The following is a 24285-nucleotide window of genomic DNA, read 5'->3' on the forward strand; positions in this document are numbered from 1 at the left end:
CTTCTGTAACTTTCTTCTCCCGTCAAACGCCTCAGAAGTGACGGGAAACAAGTAAGCAAGAGGAGGAACGAACTGGTGTGCATCAGGGGGACGATACCAGTTAAAGCTTGTTGTGGACGGGAAGAGAAACAGTAACACAGTGTGAAAGTTTAAAACAATATACTCTTTACTTTAAGTAGCAGAGCCCAAAACTCAAGAAGCTTCTCTCCAGTCAGGAAGGCAGAGGAGGGATTAAAGTGATCCACTTTTCCATCACCTATCAGCGATTCAATTAACATAATCGTACATTCTAGTTTTAAATCATCTTCTGCATTATGAGCGAGCTGAAGAACATGCGGTCAGAGGTCCTCAGGACAGCGCTGGAGAGAAGAGAAGCTGAGGACAGAGGACTGTTCCTTCTGTTGCATTTATTGTACTTGTTATTTTGCACATTTTAAAGTGTCGCATTAGAAAAGATCATAACTTTCTCTCAGCTGCTCAAAAAATAAAAGTTTTTACACTTTTATTTTTTACCACGCTTTTTGGTTGATGCGCTAGAATAGATGGATTATGGAAACACCTTTGTCGAATAAATTATGAACTAGCAAAAAATAAACTTGTCTTCCTGGATATATATATATATATATATATATATATATATATATATATATATACATATATATTCAAGCTGACATGAAGATAAATTCCTAAAGACCTCTTCATGTTTCTCTCGTGGATCAGCCAAACGGACTTTCATTATTGCGTAACCTTTTCTTCTTCTTCTTCTACTCTGTTTACTGGCAGATTACAGCCGAGAACGGCAACTTCTGACGAAACTATGCAGCCGAGTTTATTCGCTCCAAACCACTTAATGGAAAAAAGAAAAGATGCTTGATTCGCATTTCTTTTTTTTTGCGACATTTCAAAAGTTTACTTAAAATTAGCTTTAGAGTTGAGTGGAAACACGACTCATTTTAGACGACTCGTTAATTATGTATCAGTAGAAAGTAAAATAAGAGAATGTAAGAGATAAAATGATGCAGAAGTTAGAATATAGGGATACGATTTAACATATATAAAATATTCAATATATAGATATAAAATTTATTTATGTTTGTGTTGGACAGGTAAACAGTAATTACAAAGTGAATGAACTGTAATATATATATACATATTTATATATTTCCATATTTATATATATATATATGTATATACGTATATACATATATATATGGAAATATATAAATGTATTAAGAAACATCACCTTACGATTTATGATTACCTTATTTAAGATAATTTATTTTTCTCTGAGATTTTGTTTCCTCACAACATGTTTAAATGATTCCAGTATGTTTTAGTGCCATTTTAAGAGTTTTAATCATATTTTGAAGATTATCAGGACCATAACGTGAATAGTAATTATTAGGCCAGGATATTAATAATTAAATTCTCATATTGTCCCACATCTGCTCCGAGGTATTTGAAACCGAAGATGTTCAGCAGCAGTTTCTCTATGCGCTTCATTATTATGGGTGTGAGGGCAGTGATTTAGATCTGTGGGCCAGGTTTTTGGGGGGGTACAAGGATTATGGTGGCAGTTTTCGGTCTGGTAGGATTTACAGAAGAGTGAATGACGAGTTGGAGAGAGCTCTGGTTCCTAATAAGACACCTCGAGGCTCTCTCTGTGCCCTTTGATTCACTTTACATTTTGGAAACAGATTTTTATGGATTCAACAAAGTGATTTAAAAGTAATCAGGGGTGTAATTGTCTTCAGTAAGAGAAATAACTGCCCTAACACTGGACACAGATCAGCACTTAAACATGGTCAGCAGGGCAACGAGATCATCACGCTGAATTTTACTCACATTGCCGTCTCCTTTATTGATATTCTTGCGGTTTCCATTGTGATTTATGGGCAGAAACCGATTCGGCCTGGGGTGTTTTTTCGTCCCTGCAGCTGATGCCAGGTTCACGCTCACATTTTCATCTGTTGTAGCTCACTGCTGGAGGTTCTCCAGAGCCTGTCACTCAGAGACAATATATATATATCTATAGATATATATATACGTATATATATATATATATATATATATATATATATATGTATATATATATATCTATATATATATATATACGTATATATATAGATATATATATACGTATATATATATCTATAGATATATATATACGTATATATATATAGATATATATATACGTATATATATATCTATAGATATATATATACGTATATATATATATATATATATATAGATATATATATACGTATATATATATATACGTATATATATATATATCTATATATATATATATATATACGTATATATATATATAGATAAATATATGTATGTAGATAAAAACTTCAAACTTCAAGATAAGAGAAGTTTAGAGTGAGAAGATAAGGGGAGAGGAGTGTTGAGTGTATCGCCTTATAGAAGCTTACAATCTGTATTATAAAGAGAGTGTGTGTGTGTGTGTGTGTGTGTGTGTGTGTGTGTGTGTGCAGGTTTCCACCGAGGCAGCCGCGGTCAGACAGAGCGATACCCAGACCTTCACCATCGGAGTCCTGCCTCAGATCCCAGGATTCCCCCAGCTGGCCCCTAACTGCGACCTGCAGGTCACGGTGAGGGATCACAAAGATACGCCAGACTTACCGCGCCCCCTTTTACAGCTGACATCATCAAAAATATGAGCACGCATCCAGACAAGTTCAAAGCTTTAATCATTGAATTAAATCTGTAAACAGCATCAGAATGTCTGGTTGTTTCATGTTCGGTAGTCAGAGTCAATATTCCAACAACAAACTCAAGTTCTACAGGATTCAGACAGGATCAGAACCGTTTTACAGCAACAGGTGTTTCAGTTTAACCAGTGACCGTGTTAACTGGTGACTCTCAGCCGAATGCGTCTGTGGTTGCTCGTCAAGTAAATGGTTGGTAGATTATAAACACAGATATTGAAAACTGGTTGAAGTCTTTTACGAGGACGCCTACATGTTCTGACGTCACTACAAGCAACCGTCTCTGGTTAAACCGAAACACCGGCAGCGTCTCCAGCTTCAAGCTGTTAAACGTGTCGACTACCACTGGACTGTATCTTAAACCTGAATCAAGTGAAACCTCTGAGTGTCTTCATGGTGTCTGACGTTCTGTTCATGAACACAGAGAACAGAGTTGATCATCTAGTGACTCGTAGCTCCTAATGTCTCTCTGGTGGAACGTTACACAGATACATGTTTCTATCTGGATTCTAAATACTGGACCTCTAGCTGATGTATTATACACACTCACTAACAGCAAACAGATCTGGAGAGTCAATGTGTTTAATAAATGAAAATCTAGCCTCGATAATAAATAGGTCCCCCATGGTTAGTCATAGTTATGAGATACAAATGATCAGTTATACTCACATGTGGTGCATCAGAGTTGGAGGATATAGTAGCTTTTGTTTTGCCTCTGTTCTCACCTCAGCGTGTGTGTGTGTGTGTGTGTGTGTGTGTGTGTGTGTGTGTGTGTGTGTGTGTGTGTGTGTGTGTGTCTGTGTGTGTGTGGGTGCAGGCTTTGGAGGATCGGGTGACGGAGATAACGCCTACAGCTCTGTCCTTCATCGACTCTGAGACTCCCAGTGAGAAACTCATCTACAACATCACCAAACCGCTACCGCAGGGACAAGGTCAGCCTCACACACACACACACACACACACACACACACACACACACACACACACACGCAGGCTATATGACACGCCCCCTGAGATAGCTTCTTAGGATTCACATACTCATTTTAACCCAAACCAAGTTCTGGCGCCTGAACTGCGAATGTTTGGTGGAACGTGTCACGTAGTAGACAAAGTGCAAGATGGCCGCTCTCACGTAGCAGGGATATTTTGGCTTCACTTTTGTACGGTGGGAGGAAGCAGCGACATGTCGTCCGTTTATATATAAAGTCTATGACTTTGACCCGTCCACCTCCCATCCATTACTTTGAACGTTTTTGCGTTCTTAATTCTTCCTGGTTCATGATTACGTTGATTACATATAAATTGATTTTGTGGGATATCTTCAAATTCATTTTCGTAGAAATTGCTACGAAGGCAGTATGACACCAGCCTGATGACACACACACACACACACACACACACACACAAACGCTGAGCCTTTCCCTCATAATGTGGAAAAGATTAAAAGGATTAAAATCAAAGTTGTGTCAGGGGGGGCAGGAGCCTTATAATTAGACACAGTAAGTGAGCTTCTGAGCTGGTGTGTGATTCCTGACTCACAGTTAATGTGTTGAGCTACGTTCCTCATTCATCATCACTTAAGGGCCCACGAGCAAGGCACCATGACACTGCCTCTGAGAAAGAAGTCTGAATGTAAAAACTCCAATGCGGTGCAGATGCATGATTCATTCCCACTTCTCTGTTTGAATCTCTCGTCCTCAGGTGCCATCGAGCATCTGGACCGACCGTACACTCCGGTGAAACACTTCACTCAGGCCGACGTCAACAACGGCAAGCTCATCTACAGACCACCGCAGGCCCCTTCACACCTACAGGAGCTCTACCAGTACTCCTTCATCGGTGAGACACACACACACGTACACACAGACCAGAGGCTGTTTTATTCAATATTCAATAAATAATAAATAAATATGGCTGTGAAATAAATGAATATGGCTCTGACATATATCCTGAAATGAATGTATGAGGAAAGAAATATATAAATAATAAAATATGTAAATATCCATTTATAATTGAGTTAATATAGTTAAATTGATAGATAATTAGATAAATAGATAAATGAATAAATAGATATATGAATAAATAAATAGATAAATGAATAAATAAATAGATAAATAGATACATAAATAAATAGATAAATAAATAAATGAATAGATAAATAAATATTGATATGAAATAATACCTGAAGAGTTGGCAGAGTTTCCAAGCAACGGTAAACAATGTAGCCCTTGCCCAGACCCGTAGAGATCCCATGTAAGTAAAATGAATTACATGGGATGCACACTATGGTCTTATTGTCTTGTCTGTGTTTCCAGAGTTGATATAAAAATAAAGAAAAATATATTTAATTGTGCTTTCTTTGTTAGCTAGGTTAGTGACGACATAGGTCAGAAGGTCACAGACCGGCGCGCCCGCGGCAAATAGGTAGCTAACGTTAGCACTGATTCACTCAGTAACGTTAGCACTGATTTTTCCTGAGGAGAAAATTAAACGCAAATTCAAATGCGGTGCCCAAAAGCGGCATTCAAAGCAGAAAATTGCTGAATTGAATGCCAAACTTCCAAAAATAACAAGTATTTTGCGACCGGCCGGTGAAGGATGCACTAATCTGCCAGAAGAGACAGGTATTGTACTGTTTGCTATAGCTAACATTACCACGTAGCTAACGTTATACTTTGACAGCCTTGTTCTCTGTTTGAGCTATTGTTTTTTCTGTTTGAATAAAATTACCTCAAAAGAAAAGCTTGAGTTTTGATATCTTGCCTATATGGGAGGGGGGGCTCTCAGGGTTATTCTGCGTGGGGGCCTCATGTGTTTCCGTTACGGTACTGCCCTTGACGCTAACGTTAGCTAGCATACTATTGACTCAGCTCCAGTTCTTGCTGAAGAACTCGTGTCGTCTCCCAAAAACCGTTTCTCCTCCCAACTCCTTTGTTTTGTCTCACTGAAAATCACAACTGCAACAAGTTACTCTCGCTAGACAATAACCTTAATAATATCCAGTAGTGTGTGAATGTTTGAGATCAGAGAGAAGAACATCTGTGTAGTTTTATCCTGATGTGTGAGATGCATTCAGAATCAGTTAAAACCTCTGCAGTAGTCCGGGTCTGGCTTCAGTCAGCTCTTGTCTTGACGGTGATTCAGGAGCCATTTTTAAATGATGTCATCACGTGAAACTGGTTTTGATCATTTTAACACTCAGCCCAAAGTTTGGCTCAACTTCTTCAGGTCATTTTGCAAAACTCTAAACGTACAACCCTGGCTCATTTACTGCAAACTCTCACCTCAGCTCACGTGATGAATATGAATATTATGAATATAAGTAAATCGTTTTTAAATGTAACCCAATAATCCAAGATCAAAGATGCCTTTAGTTCCTGTTAATCTGAGTGTGTGTGGAGCTCCAGAGGGAGAGCTTTACATCAGTAAATCCTCCACATCGCCTCCTGACTTTAATGCGTCATCCTGTTCACTTTTTATGTTTCGCAGCAGCGGCCTGTCAGCGCCGCCTCAATCCTCTGTTTTTCACTTTTATCACCTCACAGCGCTAAAAGATCTTGTTTTGTTTTTTTTGTACCCTAACAGGTCTGCCGGAGTCGCTGAGCGTCTATTTCACAGGTGAATACTTCATCTTCCTCAGTGTAGAGAGGAGGAGGAGGAGGCAATTAGTTTCCTCTCTCCTACTCGTTTCTTTTTTTTCTTCCACCTCATCTCCTCTTTTCCACACTAAATCCTCTTCATCCTCAGTCATCTCCTGCTCCCTTCCACCACTTGATACCTCTCTGACCAAAATATCTGTCTCCTCTCTCCTCTTCTTCTCTCCTCTCCTCTCCCTCGCTCTTCAATCTCTGTTGTGTTTTCATCTTTGTTGTTATGACATTCTTTTCCTCCTCTCGCCATTCTTCTCTGACCTCATTTTCTCCCCTATTTTCTCCTCTCTGCACTTCCCACCTTTTGATTTCGTCTTCGTCTCATTTGCTCTCTTCCCTTGATCTCTCCTCCCCTGTTTTCTTTCATTTCCTTTTAATCTTCACCAAAAAATGTCCTTTCTCTCACCTCCCCTTGGGCTTTCTTTTCCCCTCTTGCCACTCTTCCTCTTCTTCCTGTTGTTTACAGGCATTCGGAGAGTGCTTTTCACTTTACTGTAGGCCTTGAGGCACACACATCTACACACACACACACACACACACACACTCCATCCATCCTGCTGCTTTAAAGGCAAACTAAGTAAAAGATGGCTTTTGTGGAAAACTGTTGTTGTAAAAAGTGCAACAAGTTATCGCCAGTCAATTACTGCTCTGTGGCACCAAAGATAAAAATACATTTATCCCAGTCCTTCTGAGGTACTTGTACTTAACTTGAGTATCTACAGTTTGTGCAAGGTTATATTTCTATCCACTACATTTCACAGTGGAGATATTGTGCTGAATATGATTTGCCGGTTGATTTTGTTGATTAAACATTATTAGAAGTCTTTAGTCAAGTGCCAATCACTCTCCAGTTCAGCTTCTTAAATGCAATGATTTGATGCCTCTCTTTGTTTTCACATTACAGTTTTTTAGTTTTTTGTTTTGGACTGTTCTTTGAAAAAGTAATTGAAGGATTAAACGGCAATGCAAAGCTCGTTAGTTGTAGAGTTGCAAAATTGAAAAAATAATTTTATTTAAAAATAATAATTTGAAACCCTTTCCACAGGCAGTATTTATAACAAGTAGACATAATCATAAACTCTTCAAAAAGATAAACGTAAATATAATGAAAAAATATAAATATGTCCCTTATATCCTCTCCATGGACTTCCTCCATGTCAGATTGTATGTTCTTTAAGTTAGTTCACTATTAAAAAGTACAACAGTTATATTGAAATAAATTAATACAAAATTCAACACTACAATAATGGCTCCTGATCATCACTATGCAGATCAATATTCCACAGATAAATAAACATAATTTGTGACACAGATACTTTTTCGATAGATACAAAAATAAATAAATAAATATGGATATACAATATATCCTGAAATAAATCAATGAGGCAATATATATATATATATCTGAATGGGATAATTGGCTTGTTGTACTTTCTTGGGTAGTATTATTTTATTTTTATGTCATGTGTAGAACTGACAAACGGAGCCAATTAAGCTGCAAACGTTTGAAGCATGTGACAGGTTTCCACCTTAATCTCTGATGAATCGTTAAAGCAGTTCGGTTAATCTATTCTTGGGAGACTTTTAATGAACAGCTCCTGTGATCATTGTGTTTTTTCTGTATTAATAATCTTGTGTTTCGTGATTCAACACGAGGAAGCTGATTAGGTTTGTTTCTTCCCAGTTTTTAACCCTTAAAATATTCCTCAGTTAAAGAGCTGGGGAGATAATTAGCTTCGGAGGTGTGTTTGTTTGTTTTCGAACTCTTTGATTCTCTGATTATTTTCCTCTTTTTGTCCTGGTTTTTACGTGTTTGACTCTGTTGTTCTGTGGGTCACAGTGTCGGACGGTGAACACACCACTCCTGAGCTGGACTTTGCCATCCTGCTGCTGTCCAACCATCAGCAGCCGCCGGTGTTTCAGGTTCTGGACCCGCTGCTGGAGGTCGGCCTGGGAGGACAGGCCGCCATAGGTAAGAAAAGAAGAGACACACACACACACACACACACACACACGCTTCTGATACGACAGCCTGTGGTGAAGCGGTCCAGTGAGTGATGAAGTGGTCTCTGTGAGGTAATGAGCTCTGAAGTATGACCCTGATGAGCAACACGATGCAGGAGAAGAAGAGCTGTGTGTGTGTTTACAGTCTGCTACAGACAGTTAAGTTTCTCCTTCTCCTGCTTCATCTCTCTTAACACTCCTTCTTCTTTTGTGTGTGTGTGTGTGTGTGTGTGTGTGTGTGTGTGTGTGCGCGCAGGCGGTCAGCAGCTGGCAGTGAGCGACGCTGATACGGCTCCAGACGAGCTGGAGTTTGAGCTGGTGGAGGCACCCGTCCACGGAGAGCTGGTGAAGACCGATGGCAACTCACACACCAGCATGGCCAACGGTGAGACGAGACAAAGTGGACTTTAGCAGGAAAATAGTTGCATGGAAAACTAAGAAGTTGTTGCACAGAAAACTAAGAAGTTGCTCAGAAAACTAAGAAGTTGTTGCTCAGAAAACTAAGAAGTTGCTCAGAAAACTAAGAAGTTGTTGCACAGAAAACTAAGAAGTTGCTCAGAAAACTAAGAAGTTGTTGCACAGAAAACTAAGAAGTTGCTCAGACACAGGCTAAAGGGACTCAAACCGACAGTGAAAGCCAGAAACACACACACACACACACACACACACACTCACTTGCATTCACATCTTCTCCGCTCCGTCAGGTGACATCTTCACGTTCAGCGACGTCACCCGCAACATTCTGCTCTACCGACACGCCGGCCTCAGCGACCGGGACGACGCCATCACCTTCTCCGTTAGCGACGGCATCTCCATGGCGACCACGGTGGTGCAGGTGGTGGTCCTGGGCGCCGGGGGCGACGGCCCCCAGCGGGACCCGGGGGCCACGCTGTCGCTGGAGGTGGGCGAGAAAAGCAGCACCGTGATCCGACGCTCACACCTGGCCTACACTGTGAGTTCATCAGGGACGAGAGAGGAGAGATTTATTTTGACTTTAAGGATTAAAGGATATGTTTATTTTTACATTTTATATTGTCGGTTGAGATACTTTAAGGTTTTATATTATATATTATATTATATAGGTGAAACACAGTGGGTTTAATTTTGAAAAAGACAGGTATTAAGTATGTTTTAAAATACATCTGCTCATGTGTACTTTACATTGTGTAAATATTTAGTTTACTAACTTCTTCTCCATGGTCAATGCAAGCTGAGCAAACAAGCAACCTGTGAAAAATAGCATACATACAATTTAAGTACATTGTATCTTTGCACTTGAGCACCTGCAAATGCATTTATCGTTAGTAGTGCTAACAAATATAGTACATCATGGCAGTGAGCTGCTATTAGGTTGTTTTCATATTGTTCTAATAGAGACCGTTTGTTAGTCAATGTGACCACACTTTGAGAATCTGATCTGCTGTTAAGATGAATTTGGGATCACAGTAAAACAAAACTTTAAGGAAGCAGGACTTGCTGCGCAGAGGCAGAATGATTTCACCGTAGATATAAGCTCTTATTTTGTGTCTCTTGTAGGACAACACGTCCCCAGACGAGCAGATCCAGATCCAGTTGGTGTCGGTGCCGATGTACGGCATCCTGACCCGGAGCGAGTCGCAGCAGAAGCACCAGGAGCTGAGGGAGTACTCCTCCTTCACCATGGAGGATGTCAGCGAGCACAGGATCAGGTAGGAAGGGACGGCAGGCCGTCTGTTGAGCTTCAAGAGACGATGCAGAACGAGTCCATGCAAACATGAAGAGCACTTCAAAGACTCAAGTATTGGATTTCTCCTGATACTTCGTAATTTTACTGCATGTTTGTCAAATAGCTGTTACGATTGGGAAGTTACTTATCTTTAAAGGCGAGAGTCTCTAAAAAGTTTCGATGAAAAGCGTCCAAAAGAATATCCTTGGTTTCAGTTCCCCATGATGGTTTCAATTCTACTTCATCTTATAAAAATAGAATATCAGCAAAAGAAAACGCAGCTATTAACCAAAAATGACTTTCAAAAGCCCAGAAGCAGTCGTTGTATCAGCAGTAAAAGTTCATGAGGGTCCACAAGAGGGAAGAGAGTGAATTAGCGCTTTTTTAAAGTTCTTCAGTAAGAATAAAAGAAATGCTCAAGGAGTTGTGTTCACAGCTCCCTCATGGTAACTATTTTAGGAACCTGTGAATCAAGACTTTACCTTAAACCTGCAGACATGATGAGTTTATCCAGTGTGTGTTAAAAAGTGTTTGATAACGTTAAAAACCCAAAGGAGAGTTAGGAATCCTTCAAAAGAAAGTTGAACCACGTAGACTAAAGAAAAGAGCAGGGAGGAGTGATGGGCTTTTGGTTTCTCTGAGGTACCGACGGGATGTGAGAGCTTTTAATAAAGAGGCTGTTTTATAAGTTGATTCCACTCCACAAGAGAGAAAACGGGCCCAGAAAAGTCAGTAGATGTTGCCCTGAAAAGTCAGTAGATGTTGCCCAGAAAAGTCAGTAGATGTTGCTCAGAAAAGTCAGTAGTTGTTGCTCAAAAAACTTAGAAGTTGTTGCTCAGAAAACTCAATAGATGTTGCACAGAAAACTTAGAAGTTGTTGCACAGAAAACTCAATAGATGTTACACAGAAAACTTAGAAGTTGTTGCTCAGTAAACTCAGTATCTTTGAGGGTTCTTCAGCGGCAGTCATGATGAATTTGTGTGATTGCAGCCAGAGTGGGCGGGGCACCACAGAGGAAGACTCGGTAATAGCTCGCTGAGTTTCTCTTCAATCTAACGCGTCTCCTCACGAGACGAGTGCGAACATTAATAGAAAAAACCCAGCAAGAAAACAAACGAATTAGCCGGAAATCATTTAGTACCCCCACACACACACACACACACACACACACACACACACACACACACACGCACACACACACACACATTATGTTCAGTGACTCAGCCTGATGCCAATTAGCATCACTCTGAAATTACCTGCACGAGGTACCGAGGCCCCATCTGAGAGGAGATGAAATATAAATATTCACGTTCTAACTGCTTCATTTCCATAACGCAGGCCCTGATTAGCTTCAGCGCAGGACCATCCTCGGGGGGGGGGGCAAACTACAAATCAGCCGTATTAGTTTCTCTCTCCGTGGCGTTTGGGCTCGTACAAACAAGAGCCGGGGAATTGTTTTAGGAGAATTAAATGGGATTAGAGGAGAGTACACCGGTATGGGTTTGAATTTTATTAGTGCTTTGAAGAGATTAGCAGCTGCATGGGGGAGGACGAATGCTTTTCCTTCCAAGTCCTCTTTATCCGTCGAGGATTAGACATATTTATGTTTTCATTAACGGAGATTTATCGGATCAAACAAATTAGTTATTAAACAACATAAAATCGAACCTAACCGACTGACGTCTCCATCTGCAGGTACGTCACCTCGTTAGAGACGGGCAGCCAGCCGGTCACCGACATCTTCCACTTTGTCGTGTACGACGCGGACAACAACCGCCTTGACAACCAGATGTGCACCATCACCATCACCTCCGCGCCCAGACAGCCGCCCACGGTCACGGTCCGCAGCGGCATCAAGGTAGTCACACACACACACACGCTCACACACACACACACACACACACACATGCTCACACTCACACAAGGGCCCGATTCTGAAATGATCCTAATGTTTAAAATATTACAGTTTTATGGCTGTGACTGAACATAAACAAACTGCACAGTTATTTCCCCTCCGTTACTCTGTCTGCTCATAAGAGACTGAAATCCTAAAAATGCCCTTTAAAGGTTGTTTTTTTTGTGGCCCTCATATTTAACAAGCATTTACATAAGTCATTTTTTACACCACTAAACAGGAATGAAAATGAGATTTTGCTCTACTGGACCTATTATTACAAAGGCCATCCTCAAATATTTAGACATTTAGAGGCATCAAAAACATTTGGAGAGAGTTTGTAGTTAGCAGGTAGAGGAAACAAAATGTCTCACCTTTACTTCTTTTATGATGAGCCGACCCGCTGCCTGCAGCGTTATCGGTGTACAAATTTATTTATTTTACCGTTCAGGTCCAGGAAGGCGGGCGAGTGCAGCTGTCTACCAATCACATCATAGTGTCGGACCTGGACACGCCCAGGAAGGACCTGCTGGTTTGGCTCGTCAGTCCGCCGAAGTACGGCTTCATCGAAAACACCAACAGAGGTGAGACCTTCTGGTAGTGTGTGTGTGTGTGTGTGTGTGTGTGTGTGTGTGTGTGTGTGTGTGTGTGTGTGTGTGTGTGTGTGTGTGTGTGTTATGAGCAGTTTTAGAGTTTGGACAAAGAGCCTCAGATTGGTTCTTTAGTGGCTTGTTCGAGGGATTTGGGAAAACCTGCCACAATGACCAACTTGTGCTGTTATCCAAAACGAGTTCTTCACTAATGGATTGTATATTTCATTACTTTGGAGCAATTTGCATTAGAAAATCCTTTTTTGGACTCAATTTGAATAATAATATTATTCAAAATTGGCTTTTGATGCCATTGTATAACAGTACAATATGAACATGTCAAGCTGTGTGTCAAGCGTTGCATTATTCTTCGAAACTCCAGACGGCGTATGAACAAAATGAACTGTGAAGAATGAGAAAGACAACGACTGTAACAGTCAAACAACCATAAACCGACCTCCACTATCATATCTCATGTTCATGGACTACTTTACTACCTTTACACAAGCCCTGTAAATAAACAAACCAAGTATTAAAAGCTTTATAAAGAAAATAAATGATTTGATTTGACTGCAAAATATTTACTCAAATGTAGATTTCGAAAGCAGTCACGTTTGAAAAGCCACGTTACAAACACTCAGAGGTGCACGACCAAGCACAGCGACCACTAGCGGAGCCTTGGCGCCGCACGCCGTCTTCACTACGGCGAGTATGAACTGAGCTGTAGAGCGTCAGGCTGTTGGAAGAGCGTCCTGATATCTGCAGAGACAGATGAATAGTTCCTCACAAGCAGGTTTATGCGAGTCGCTGTCCAGGAGAACAATGACAACATCACCTGCTACAGCTCGTATTCTTTCAGCCATTTTCATATCGACCTATTTATTGTTTATTCCAGTGACAGTACGGTCCTTCAGGTGACACAACAGCTTTATTTACTCTATTCCAGAGCTGAAGGTGTTAAAAAGTATAGATTTTCCTTTATGTCTTCATGTCATTGTGAAGTGAATCGTGAATGAACACTTCTGGACATATGAGGCAGGAAGCGTAGCCTTATGAGGTATTATTGAGTCGTTAATTATGCTAATTTCTCCTGGACGCTCGCTCATTAACGCTCGTGTTTACACCGGTCCTCTGAAGTTCGGAGGGATGATCTGACGTGACACACGTGTACGAGCCCACCGGACGCAAAAAGAAGAAAGAGAAAGTTAAGATAAGAATAGGAATCGTTCTTGCATGAGGCCCGATGTTCTCTCCTTCTTTGTGAGGGTACGCATCAGAACTCTGAAGACACATACTGTACACATGTGTGAGCACACGTGGCTCGGTGCTGCTTCTGTGTGTGAGCGTCACACCTGCATCAATTTCTCACTTCTATTCATGTCACACTCGTACGCTCACAATCCCCCGGGTTTGAAAGAATCCCCCCACGGTGCCGCCGTCCATCTGTCACAGCTTGATTATGTTGTGGATTAGCACCGCCAGGTAGCCGGCTACAGATGGATCCATTGTTGGAGTCCCAATTTTAACCCGCATGTCTGCTCAACCTCAGAGGAATTTTTTGATTTAAAAAAAAAAGAAAGCGAGATGAGTTGAGAAGGAGCTGATCCCCTCTGGGAAAATGTTTCATTCTGAGAGCAGAATGGAATTCAAAAACCCAATTGGATATGGACAGAAATGGCAAAAAGAGCACCAGATACTTACAGTAACATCATACAGTTGAGTATAATAGAGTACGTGAACACATGTGGAGCTCACTCATCATTTTACAGAATGGATGTTTCAGACAGAGTTTTCATTTCTGAGATATGATGATGGCATCAACAAAATGCTGCAGAACATTTGTTTTAGAAGATGGTTCTCATTCGAGGAGCACGCTGATAGATGAGTTGCATCATGGGAAATGCAGGATCCACCTTTACTTGAGACTACAAGTCAGTACATCTCAAACTCTGAAGATGGATTTATGGATTACTAAATTACTGCACAATAAAAGACTAAAACAACATTGAAGTGAAAAAACAAAAACAAATCTTGTTCGCTTTTCTCCCAAACTTTCAACCGCTTCTCTCGTTGGTTATTTCCTCGTCACATGACCTGACGTTTGGAACTTCCAGCCTCACCATGTGAGGGAGTCTGACTGATATTATCACAAGACAGAAGTTTTTGTATTTAGGTCACGTGGTGAAAACCGAACCAGCAACTGAGCAAACCCCGGTAGATGATAAAGGCGGTGAGATGCGGCTGAAAGCCCTGGAAGACATCAGCAAGGAAACATACAAGTTTAAAGCTGCTAAAAGGAATCAGAGGAGACATTTTCACAGGCAAAGTTTGGCATGTAAGCCAGTAAAAAGGAAGCAGGAGGATAAAAAAGAGACAGTGATGAAGCATGGGGCTGTTGAAACAACAGACGGAGAGAATTGTGGAATTTGAAAGGATGTATGCTGTATGTCACATGTCTATTTTATTTATTAAATACTTTCCAAGACATGGTTTTCATCAATATATGAGTCAAGTTTACTGGAATTATTAACCATAAATAACTAGATTACCTCAATGCTTTTATTATCCTGCAAAAGAGTGACCATATTTGGAATGCAGAGGAGCGACGTAGAGACGCTGGATATGGTAGCGTCAGAGACCTGTCAATCATAGTAAGCCCCGCCCTAAAGCATACCCTGCTTTATGGTCTGTTTGACTCTAAATGGACCATCATTTACTAAATGAACATCATGCTGTATTGAAGAAGACTTGAAACTAGAGATTGAGACCATAAACTCATGTTTACAATGTTTACTGAGGTAATAAATCAAGAGAGAAGTAGAGTCATTTTCTCATAGACTTCTATACAACCAGAGGAGTGAATGCAGGTTTTAAGACACATCCTCATTGGCTTCACTTTTCAGAACACTTTTCAGAGTTTGCCACCTGTATTAGCAGAGGGTAATACTGAGTTGATATGTGAAGCAGCACTTTGCATTGTTAATAACAGATATGAAGTCGTAGCAATGCAAATTATTCGACATGCAAGAAAGAGTTGTCTGCAGAGGGATTGAAGGACGAACACGTGCAGTCAGATATTTATATCGTGTCTGCTGCAGCAGACGAGCAGCTGGCTGCGCTCTTCTGTCTCCGTGTCCTTGGCGGCTGCTGGAGCAGAGGGACAGTCGTTGGTATTCAACAGAGTGAGGCGGCTGGATGGCTGCTGTCACCGGGGGGGCAAAGTGGAGCCCGGCCGGAGTCCACGTCCTCCTCAATAATACACCAGCATGCACAGGTTGTGTGTTGATGTGCAGAGCTGTATGCATGAACTCACATGTTGATGTGCCGCATCTGCATGATTGCATTGTGGAACAAAATACAGAATAGAATACACACACACCTATGTACATACATGTGATGTATTTATATGCAAAACAGCTTCTGGCGAAACATTAGTATTATTTGTGTTAGCACGCAAACAGAGACGCATTAAAGACGCTCTCTGATGTTATGCATGTTAATTATAATAGGTGGTGCAGAAGCATTTAAACATACACATATAACATAGTGCACATTTACATTTTAAGATAACAGTTAGACTTTTAAATACTATTAGACTGAGGTTGGCGATGTTAGTTATTGGTCCATCAATCCGCCCAATTAGAGACATTTTAATACCAAAAGACCAGATTTCCTTTAAGTCAAATTAAATGTATTTATCTGCCTAAAGTTACATTTAGTCTCATGCTTTACAAGCTGTACGACTTACATTTCTCCTCTATCCTTCGAGACACTTTTCTTTTTCGGATGAGTTAAAAAAACGTCACACACAAAAACTTTTAATGAGCAAAAGAAAAAAAGAAAAAACCCTGACCTTTCCTCTGGCTTCACTGACAGAAATATCTAAATTTAATGTGTTGCCATGAAGTTTACTCAGCATGTTAATGCTCATTACGGAGGATGAACCTTTTTCCATTTTTGGACACTTTATAGCCAAAATGTGGAAGCGGGTTTATCAAGGCCACATTCACACACAATATATCTCATAATGTTATTGGCAGGTTGTCGAGCATTTGCAGAGTAAACTCATGTTTGCAGGAGGTTTTATGTTTTTTTAATGAACCTCTGGCCTTCCCTCTAGTGTCGCCTCAACTAGTGAGGCTCTAAAAACTAAAGTATTTGTCGGCATGTTGTTTGTTTCCACCTCAGTAATGTGAAGTCAGACAACAGCCTCAGGAGCAGCTAGAAGAGCTTTAAGGACTTTATTAAATTATCTATCACTCATGCATTAATTTATTTAATTCTACATTCACACAGACTTGTTTTATTTCTTATTTTGCTGCACAGGAGACAAAACTTAAGTTCCTCTGGAATATAGGATGATCACAACGTATCCAGAGGTTTTGAATGTATTTAATACAAAGGTTTTCAGTCAATGATGAACTTTAAAGCAACCGTAAACTTAAATTGTATTATTTAATATACGCGCTGATAACACTTTTTTCTCCATGAAATGACTGAATTGGTGGTTTAATATTCCTCATCACCTCTGAACATTGCGTCCCTGAAAACATCTCACGTCCTGCAGTCTGTCTGCTCTCACACAGTCTCACAACTTGTTCAGTCAGAGATACACAGAGATGTCGGCAGCGTTACTTCTCCATTACCGCTCTGAAATCAGCACATAGGCAATTTCACATCCCGATCAGATATCAGGGGGTCAGATAAGAGACTCCCCTCCCTCACCTTATAACCGCCGGATGATGAAGATGTGATTTACTGCTGTGCCTGACACACACACACACACACACACACACACACACATCATCTATCCACTGAAGCTCATCCATCTTCTGTGACGAAGACGGTCACACTTTGTCTCAAAAAAACTCAAGGTTGATTTTGTTCATTCACTGCGACTCTTCCTTTGGTGCCACAGAGAGCCAGAACTAAAAAGGGATCTGTAAAAGTGTCTCGGCGCATCAATCCTGCATCCAAACTGCCGGATTGATGCGCTGACTGAAGGGAAATAAAAAGACAGTTTGGGGAAAAAGAGACAAGGTCCGCCGTCATTTTCCAGCTGTCAGACGTTAAAAGTGATCGCCCGCTAACTGGAGACTTTTGTGTGACAGTACGCTAAATGTTGCAGAGGACAAAGTGCCGCTGTGATAAAAGAGTGTGTTCTAAGGGGGGGAGGGGGAAGCATGCATTCCCAAATATAGCCCAATAGAGATGAGTTAACCCTCTGAACCCCAAAGCAGTTTCGGGCGTGTTTAGCCACTGTCAGTGGTCTCGTTTTTCACTAAAACAAAAAAACACAAATTTAATACGTTTAATTATATATTTATTAAATGAATACTTTTTTAATTATTGAAAATAGGAAGACACTAGAATATATATATATATATATATATATATATATATATATATATATATATATATATATATAAATAAAAGTGTGCTCTATATATTGAACTATTCTCATTTTTACAAACTCTACTTCCAGCCTCTCCTCTCTGATCTGTGTTCAGCAGCCTGGAATTCAGTCAAAGTTTCACTGAATCTTTGTCACGTGACTGTTGGTCTCAGCTGAGTCAAACATGGCTTCCTAGTTGCGCTGAGGAGCTCAGAATTTAATGTTTTTTACAGGATCTGGTTAAAGCAAAAGGTTTATTTGGGGCGAGACTTTAAATGAGACATATGTAGAATAAAATGTTTTTGATGAGATATCACAATTTTAAGCTTTGTTTTGGTTGCCTTTTCTGACTGAAGAGTTTATCACACATGATGTTTTCGAGGACCATCTGAAAGATGATAGTCTGACGATGGTGATGTTTTTTACAGCTTCTGGCTGTGATAAACGGTGTAGTTTTGGCGATTGTTTAAAGAAAACATTCTTTTCAATCCCGCCGGTGGGTTTTGGGTCTCGGAGGATAGAGATCCAGATTTCTAAAGACTGTCTCTTGATCGTCTCGTCCAGCAGGAGGCTCCGCTGGCGGCTCCGTTGGCGGATCCGTTGGCGGGTCGCGGGTCGTCACCCCTGATGTGCCGTTCTCCGTGGACGACCTGACGTCCGACCACATCTTCTACGTCCAGGACGGCCAGCACAAAGCTCAGGCCAAACAGGACGTCTTCAGCTTCTACATCAGCGACGGGAACAGCCAGACAGAGGCGTTCAACGTCGAAATTGACATCCAGGTAACTGGAGAAAAAAAAATCTGGTGATCCATTTTTTGATCTGAATTGTTTTCTCAGGTGAAACAGGTGGAAAAAACAACATCTATATCTAGTATAATCTTTTTAAGTTCCTTAAAAAAATGTACAAAAAAGTTTTTCCAGGTGAGTTTTAATGTCCATAACTTTCTAACAGACACTATATGTACCTTGTTCTTAGAATTCATAGTGAAATATAACAAGACACAAAATGTTTTTCACCTGCCAAAAGAGATAACAGGAGATAAATGATCCTGGAAAACTTTTTGTTCACCTGTTCTTTAGTCTTAAACACAAGAGAAAACTTTTAAGATCACACTTTTTCTCACTTGCCTCTCTGGACTTCCGTAGGTCTCATTGTACTAATACCTTTTTAAAATAGCAAGTATGCTTTTGTAGCCACGTTTTGTCAACATAAAGTAAATATCCAAATGTGTTTTTCATGGTAGTTTCCCATAATATTTACCTGGTTACAAACAGGATTTAAGTCACCACCATAAGGCGACACTTTTACTTTGATAACCGCCTCACCTGTCAAGTCATACACACGTTTTCTGTACACAAAGCTCTTCATTTAGGAGACTTCAGGACCTTTTTCTTGTAAATGAGAGAGTATCAGATTGAGGTTTTGCACTCAGGATTTGTTGGTAAAACTGAAAAGCAAATAATTCATCCTCAATGTTCTTAAAAAGTTTGAATTAACTAAAGATTTACTTATTTACTAACTGTATTCTGTAAATACGTTTAACCATCTCCGTTGATCATTGCTCTCTTCAAAATGATTCAATAAAGGTTTTTATTTATTATCATAAAAACTGACACACACACACACACACACACACACACACACTCTAACTATTACAGCGTCTCTGTGTCATCAGGAAAAGTTTGAGTTTAGTTTTAAAGCTTCACTCACCACTGTCTTTAATCTGCTCGTGACTCCATCTCACAAAATAAAGATAAAGAACAGCTCCGTCCTCAGACTGTCACCCTAAATAAACTCAGCATCCACATCCATAACTTAAGCCTGCTTCAGGTCTGGAGCTGAATTGATGAGGCTGTCAGTGAGCTGTGTGTGTGTGTGTGCGTGTGTGTGTGTGTGTGTGTGTGTGTGTGTGTGTGTGTGTGTGTATGTGTGTATGTGTGTGTTTGCATGCTGTAAGCCTTTGAGCATTTGTGTGTGTGTGTGTGGAGGTAGTAATATAGAGTGTGCTTAGTAGAAAAATCAATAAGAGAGACAAACTTAAATGCAGGTTGTCAGCTCTCTTCACCACTTCACCACTTTTATTTTGAAGGACCTTCAACGAGTTCTGCAACAATTTTCATTATCGATTAATCTCTCGATTATTTTCTGGAATAGTCAATTGATGGTTTGGCCCATAAAATGTCAGGAAATAGTGAAAAAATATCCACGGTGATGTCTTTAAGTGTCTTGTTTTGTCCAAAACCCACATATAGTCAGTTTAGTATGATATAAAACACGAGAAAAGCAGTAAATGTCTGCTTCTTGAGAGGCTGAAAACAGTAATTTGAGCCATTTTTGCATTAAAATGAATTAATCGTTTATGAAAAAGGCTGGCGACCGTCAACAAAAGATCAAATCTCTTCTATAGATCTGTCGCTGAACACATTACGTCCCACATATTGTCATTACCCATAATTCCATATGCTGGTTATTATCTCATGAAGTGTTTCTTGTGTGTGTTTTCCTCCCTCAGCAGAGTCTGGAGGACAGGAAGCCCGTGGTGGCGGTCAGCAGCATCCACGTGGAGGAGAACTCCGGAGTCGTTATCACCAACTCGTCCCTCAGCGTCCGCGACCAGGACACGCCGGAGAACGAGATCCTCTTCACCATCGTCAGGAAGCCGTCCTACGGTGAGCTGACGACTGCACGCACACACACACACACACACACACACACACACACACACACACACACACACACACACACAGGCTGCTGTATGTGGACTCACGGTCAGTTCTGAAGTCTATCCAGCTAGAATTAATGGAGTCTTTTGCAGAAACCCTACAATGAATCCTACATTCAGAGGAGCTTCAGATGTTTGGAAACTGAACATGAACTGAAACTGAACATTAGGACCTAAATGAAGGACAGATGTATTCCAGGACTCTTGTAAGACACTGTTGTAGTTTTAGGAAGGTGTTCCTCATGAACTGGGATCTGAGTTCAACTTGAGCTCAAACTCAAGTTCTTGTCGCTTTTTATTTCGGGAGAGAGAGACGATAATCACCGATGGCTGAACATCCAAACGTAACATCGTCCCTTCCCTCCAGACCAAGTAAACCAAAACATCCCATCCTCATTAATATGTATACTTGTACTTGTAAACAAACAGAGGCAGAGTTGTAAGAAAGAACGATGACATAATATGTCCTTAAGTTATGCTGTACATGTCTCTGTTAAAAAGTTAATTATTGATCACATCGGAAACTTTGAGACTTAATCTCTCTAAAGGTAACAATTCTGATATTTGGTCCAATAACTGCTTACAAGTTGGAGGGGATTCCAATTTTGTACAATATGTTACAATAATTAATACTCATTTTTGACTATTTTCAAAATATATTTATTGGAGGATTGAATCAAATTCCAGAAACTTTTCAACCGATCTCCAAAACAGATGCATGAATGTTTCTGTCTTCAGTTTTACATGCAGGGACATTTTGGAGAATTATCTTTGGTTGGTTACTTTTAAATGGGAAATAAATTATTTCACAAATGCTTTTCATCTAAAACCATCTTTAAATCTTTTCCCCAGATCTTTACATGCGTTAGAAAAGATGAATGAACTCCTTTAGATAGAATACAGTATTATAGTATTTGCTAAAATGACTGGTTTTGGTCTCTTTTAACTCCAAAGTAACAACAAGAAGTCTCTGTTCATACAAAGTTTTAATGCGTGACTGAAGACATTCACACACACACACACACACACACACACACACACACGATGTTTATTTCGTTACGTCTCCTTAAGATCAAGGTCTCTGTTTCAAGAGGCAGCAGAAGAAAAACATCCACAAAATAAAACTATCACAGCAGTCCAATGTGTTTAATTCTCCTCCTCTCATGAGGTGCATTCACTCAAATGTTTTACTAAAGTATTGACAGCGTGTGGCTTATTTTGAAAACCAGCCATTTAGCTGTAATGATGATGCCGTGATTACAGATTTTAAACTGTAATCACGATGTCGGCGACAGAGGGGCTTCAAAAGCAGATTCTCGTGTATATTTGCATATATACAGAAACACAATACACTGCAGGTAAACATCGGAGAATTATGCAAACAGATGTGCAGCCGATATATATTAGCATATATACATAAACACATACGCAACACAGATACTATCACACACACACAAACTAATAAACTATAAAATATAGAGAGTTATTCTGAAGGGTCTCCAGCATCTTGATAGTAAATTGTTGTGAACGTGGTGAACCCACACACACACACACACACACACACACACACACACACAGGCTTGTAAACACATTACTCTCACGTCCGACACCCCGAACAGTTTAAAAGAAGACAAACACACCGTTGGTCCGCCGGAGCTCCGACTGCAGCCGTTCCTCACGCGCTCAAATCAACTGACCTCCCAGCACTCTGTTTTCCTGACGTCCCCTAAACCTCCCAAATTGAGTTTTCTTTTCTCCGGCCTGCCAAAGCCCCGCCACAATAAAAGAAATATAGCTTCACACAAAAACATATTTTTTATTTTTTTTTACTGGACAAATATATATATATTTCTTACTCAGCAATATATCAACTAACTCATTTTTAGGAAAAATGAGAGAATCAGGAACTGGAAAAAAATTCAATAAAGAAAGTGAAGAGCAATAATAAGTGATTTGTCATGTTGGAATAATGTCAAGAGAGAAACACAAGTTGCTAAACATGCATTAAAGTCACTGTGAGGAGCTTTAATCTAGTCCTGAACCAGTCTCAGTTTAGTCCTGATCCTCTATATGAACCAGTCTCAGTTTAGTCCTGATCCTCTATACGAACCAGTCTCAGTGTAGTCCTGATCCTTTTTATGAACCAGTCTCAGTTTAGTCCTGATCCTCTATATGAACCAGTCTCAGTTTAGTCTCGATCCTCTATATGAACCAGTCTCAGTTTAGTCTCGATCCTCTATATGAACCAGTCTCAGTGTAGTCCTGATCCTATATGAACCAGTCTCAGTCTAGTCCTGATCCTCTATATGAACCAGTCTCAGTTTAGTCCTGATCCTATATGAACCAGTCTCAGTGTAGTCCTGATCCTCTGTATGAACCAGTCTCAGTCTAGTCCTGATCCTCTATATGAACCAGCCTCAGTGTAGTCCTGATCCTCTATATGAACCAGTCTCAGTGTAGTCCTGATCCTATATGAACCAGTCTCAGTCTAGTCCTGATCCTCTATATGAACCAGTCTCAGTGTAGTCCTGATCCTATATGAACCAGTCTCAGTCCAGTCCTGATCCTCTATATGAACCAGTCTCAGTCTAGTCCTGATCCTCTATATGAACCAGTCTGTGTAGTCCTGATCCTCTATATGAACCAGTCTTAGTCTAGTCCTGATCCTCTATATGAACCAGTCTCAGTCTAGTCCTGATCTTCTATATGAACCAGTCTCAGTTTAGTCCTGATCCTCTATATCAGCGGTTCCCAAACTTCTTAGGCCACGCACCCCCTTCTACATCCCAACCGGGTTCACGCACCCCCAATCCCCTACACCTTAAATAAAAAAAGCAACAGAGCCTATTTCTAGCCGTCTAAAAATCAGACCAATGAGAGAACAGTTTGCTCACGCGTGGTGTTTGTTTACAAAATTGAGTCCGCTGTTAAATGTTGCAGTGTGAACACAAACTGAACAAAGGGGCAACTGCAACATTCTATCATATTAATCCCTGAATCGGAACAAAGCAAACGGACTACAGGTGTGAAAACGCCCTGAAACACTGCAACAAAGTTTCAATAAATTTCAGTTACACAAGGCGTCACTTTTAAAGAGCAATAAGGATGGCGAGGACACACGCACAGGCTCAGAGGCAGATTGCACAATTAACAAACATAGCGGTTACATTAAATCTTCCTGCACCGTGCCTTCGAAAAGGTAACGGACGCACACCAGAAGATTGGCCACATCTGTAGACTCGTCTACTTGCAGAGAGTAAAACTCACTCTTCGTCACGCGACCGACTAATGTAGCCAGGATGTCTTCGGACAAAGCATCGATGCGGCGCGACACGGTGTCGTTGGACACTGGGATAATTTCCAACTTTTTTGCTTCTCTCTCTCCAATCATACATTCCACCATCTCTTTGGCAACTGGCAAGCACACGTCTTCGGTGACTGTGTGAGGTAGAAACTTTCTTGCTATTCTGTAACTGACCAAATATGAAGCCCGTTGTGTGTTTTTTGTACACCTAACACATGAATGAGACTGCAGTTGTTTTTGGCTGTTTTATAACTCCTCCAATTTCGATATAAAAAAAGT

At 40.4% G+C, this 24285-nt stretch overlaps 1 protein-coding gene across 1 annotated transcript in view; it reads left to right on the forward strand.

Annotated features, from left to right (window-relative positions):
• The window catches only part of fras1 (Fraser extracellular matrix complex subunit 1), a 258127-nt gene that overhangs the window by 197924 nt on the left and 35918 nt on the right, over positions 1–24285 (forward strand). The window contains exons 31-42 of the mRNA XM_068720965.1: positions 2505–2621; positions 3556–3670; positions 4440–4577; positions 6324–6356; positions 8229–8360; positions 8649–8777; positions 9097–9344; positions 9929–10080; positions 11794–11956; positions 12444–12576; positions 18542–18759; positions 20493–20649. Of these exons, the coding sequence (XP_068577066.1) occupies positions 2505–2621; positions 3556–3670; positions 4440–4577; positions 6324–6356; positions 8229–8360; positions 8649–8777; positions 9097–9344; positions 9929–10080; positions 11794–11956; positions 12444–12576; positions 18542–18759; positions 20493–20649 (1735 nt within the window). The remainder of the gene's footprint in view (positions 1–2504; positions 2622–3555; positions 3671–4439; positions 4578–6323; positions 6357–8228; positions 8361–8648; positions 8778–9096; positions 9345–9928; positions 10081–11793; positions 11957–12443; positions 12577–18541; positions 18760–20492; positions 20650–24285) is intronic.

The sequence above is a fragment of the Cebidichthys violaceus genome, unplaced genomic scaffold (genome assembly GCF_023349555.1).
Source record: "Cebidichthys violaceus isolate CVI_PGR_0920_01 unplaced genomic scaffold, fCebVio1.0.p SCAF_26, whole genome shotgun sequence".
Classification (NCBI taxonomy): Eukaryota; Metazoa; Chordata; class Actinopteri; order Perciformes; family Stichaeidae; genus Cebidichthys; species Cebidichthys violaceus.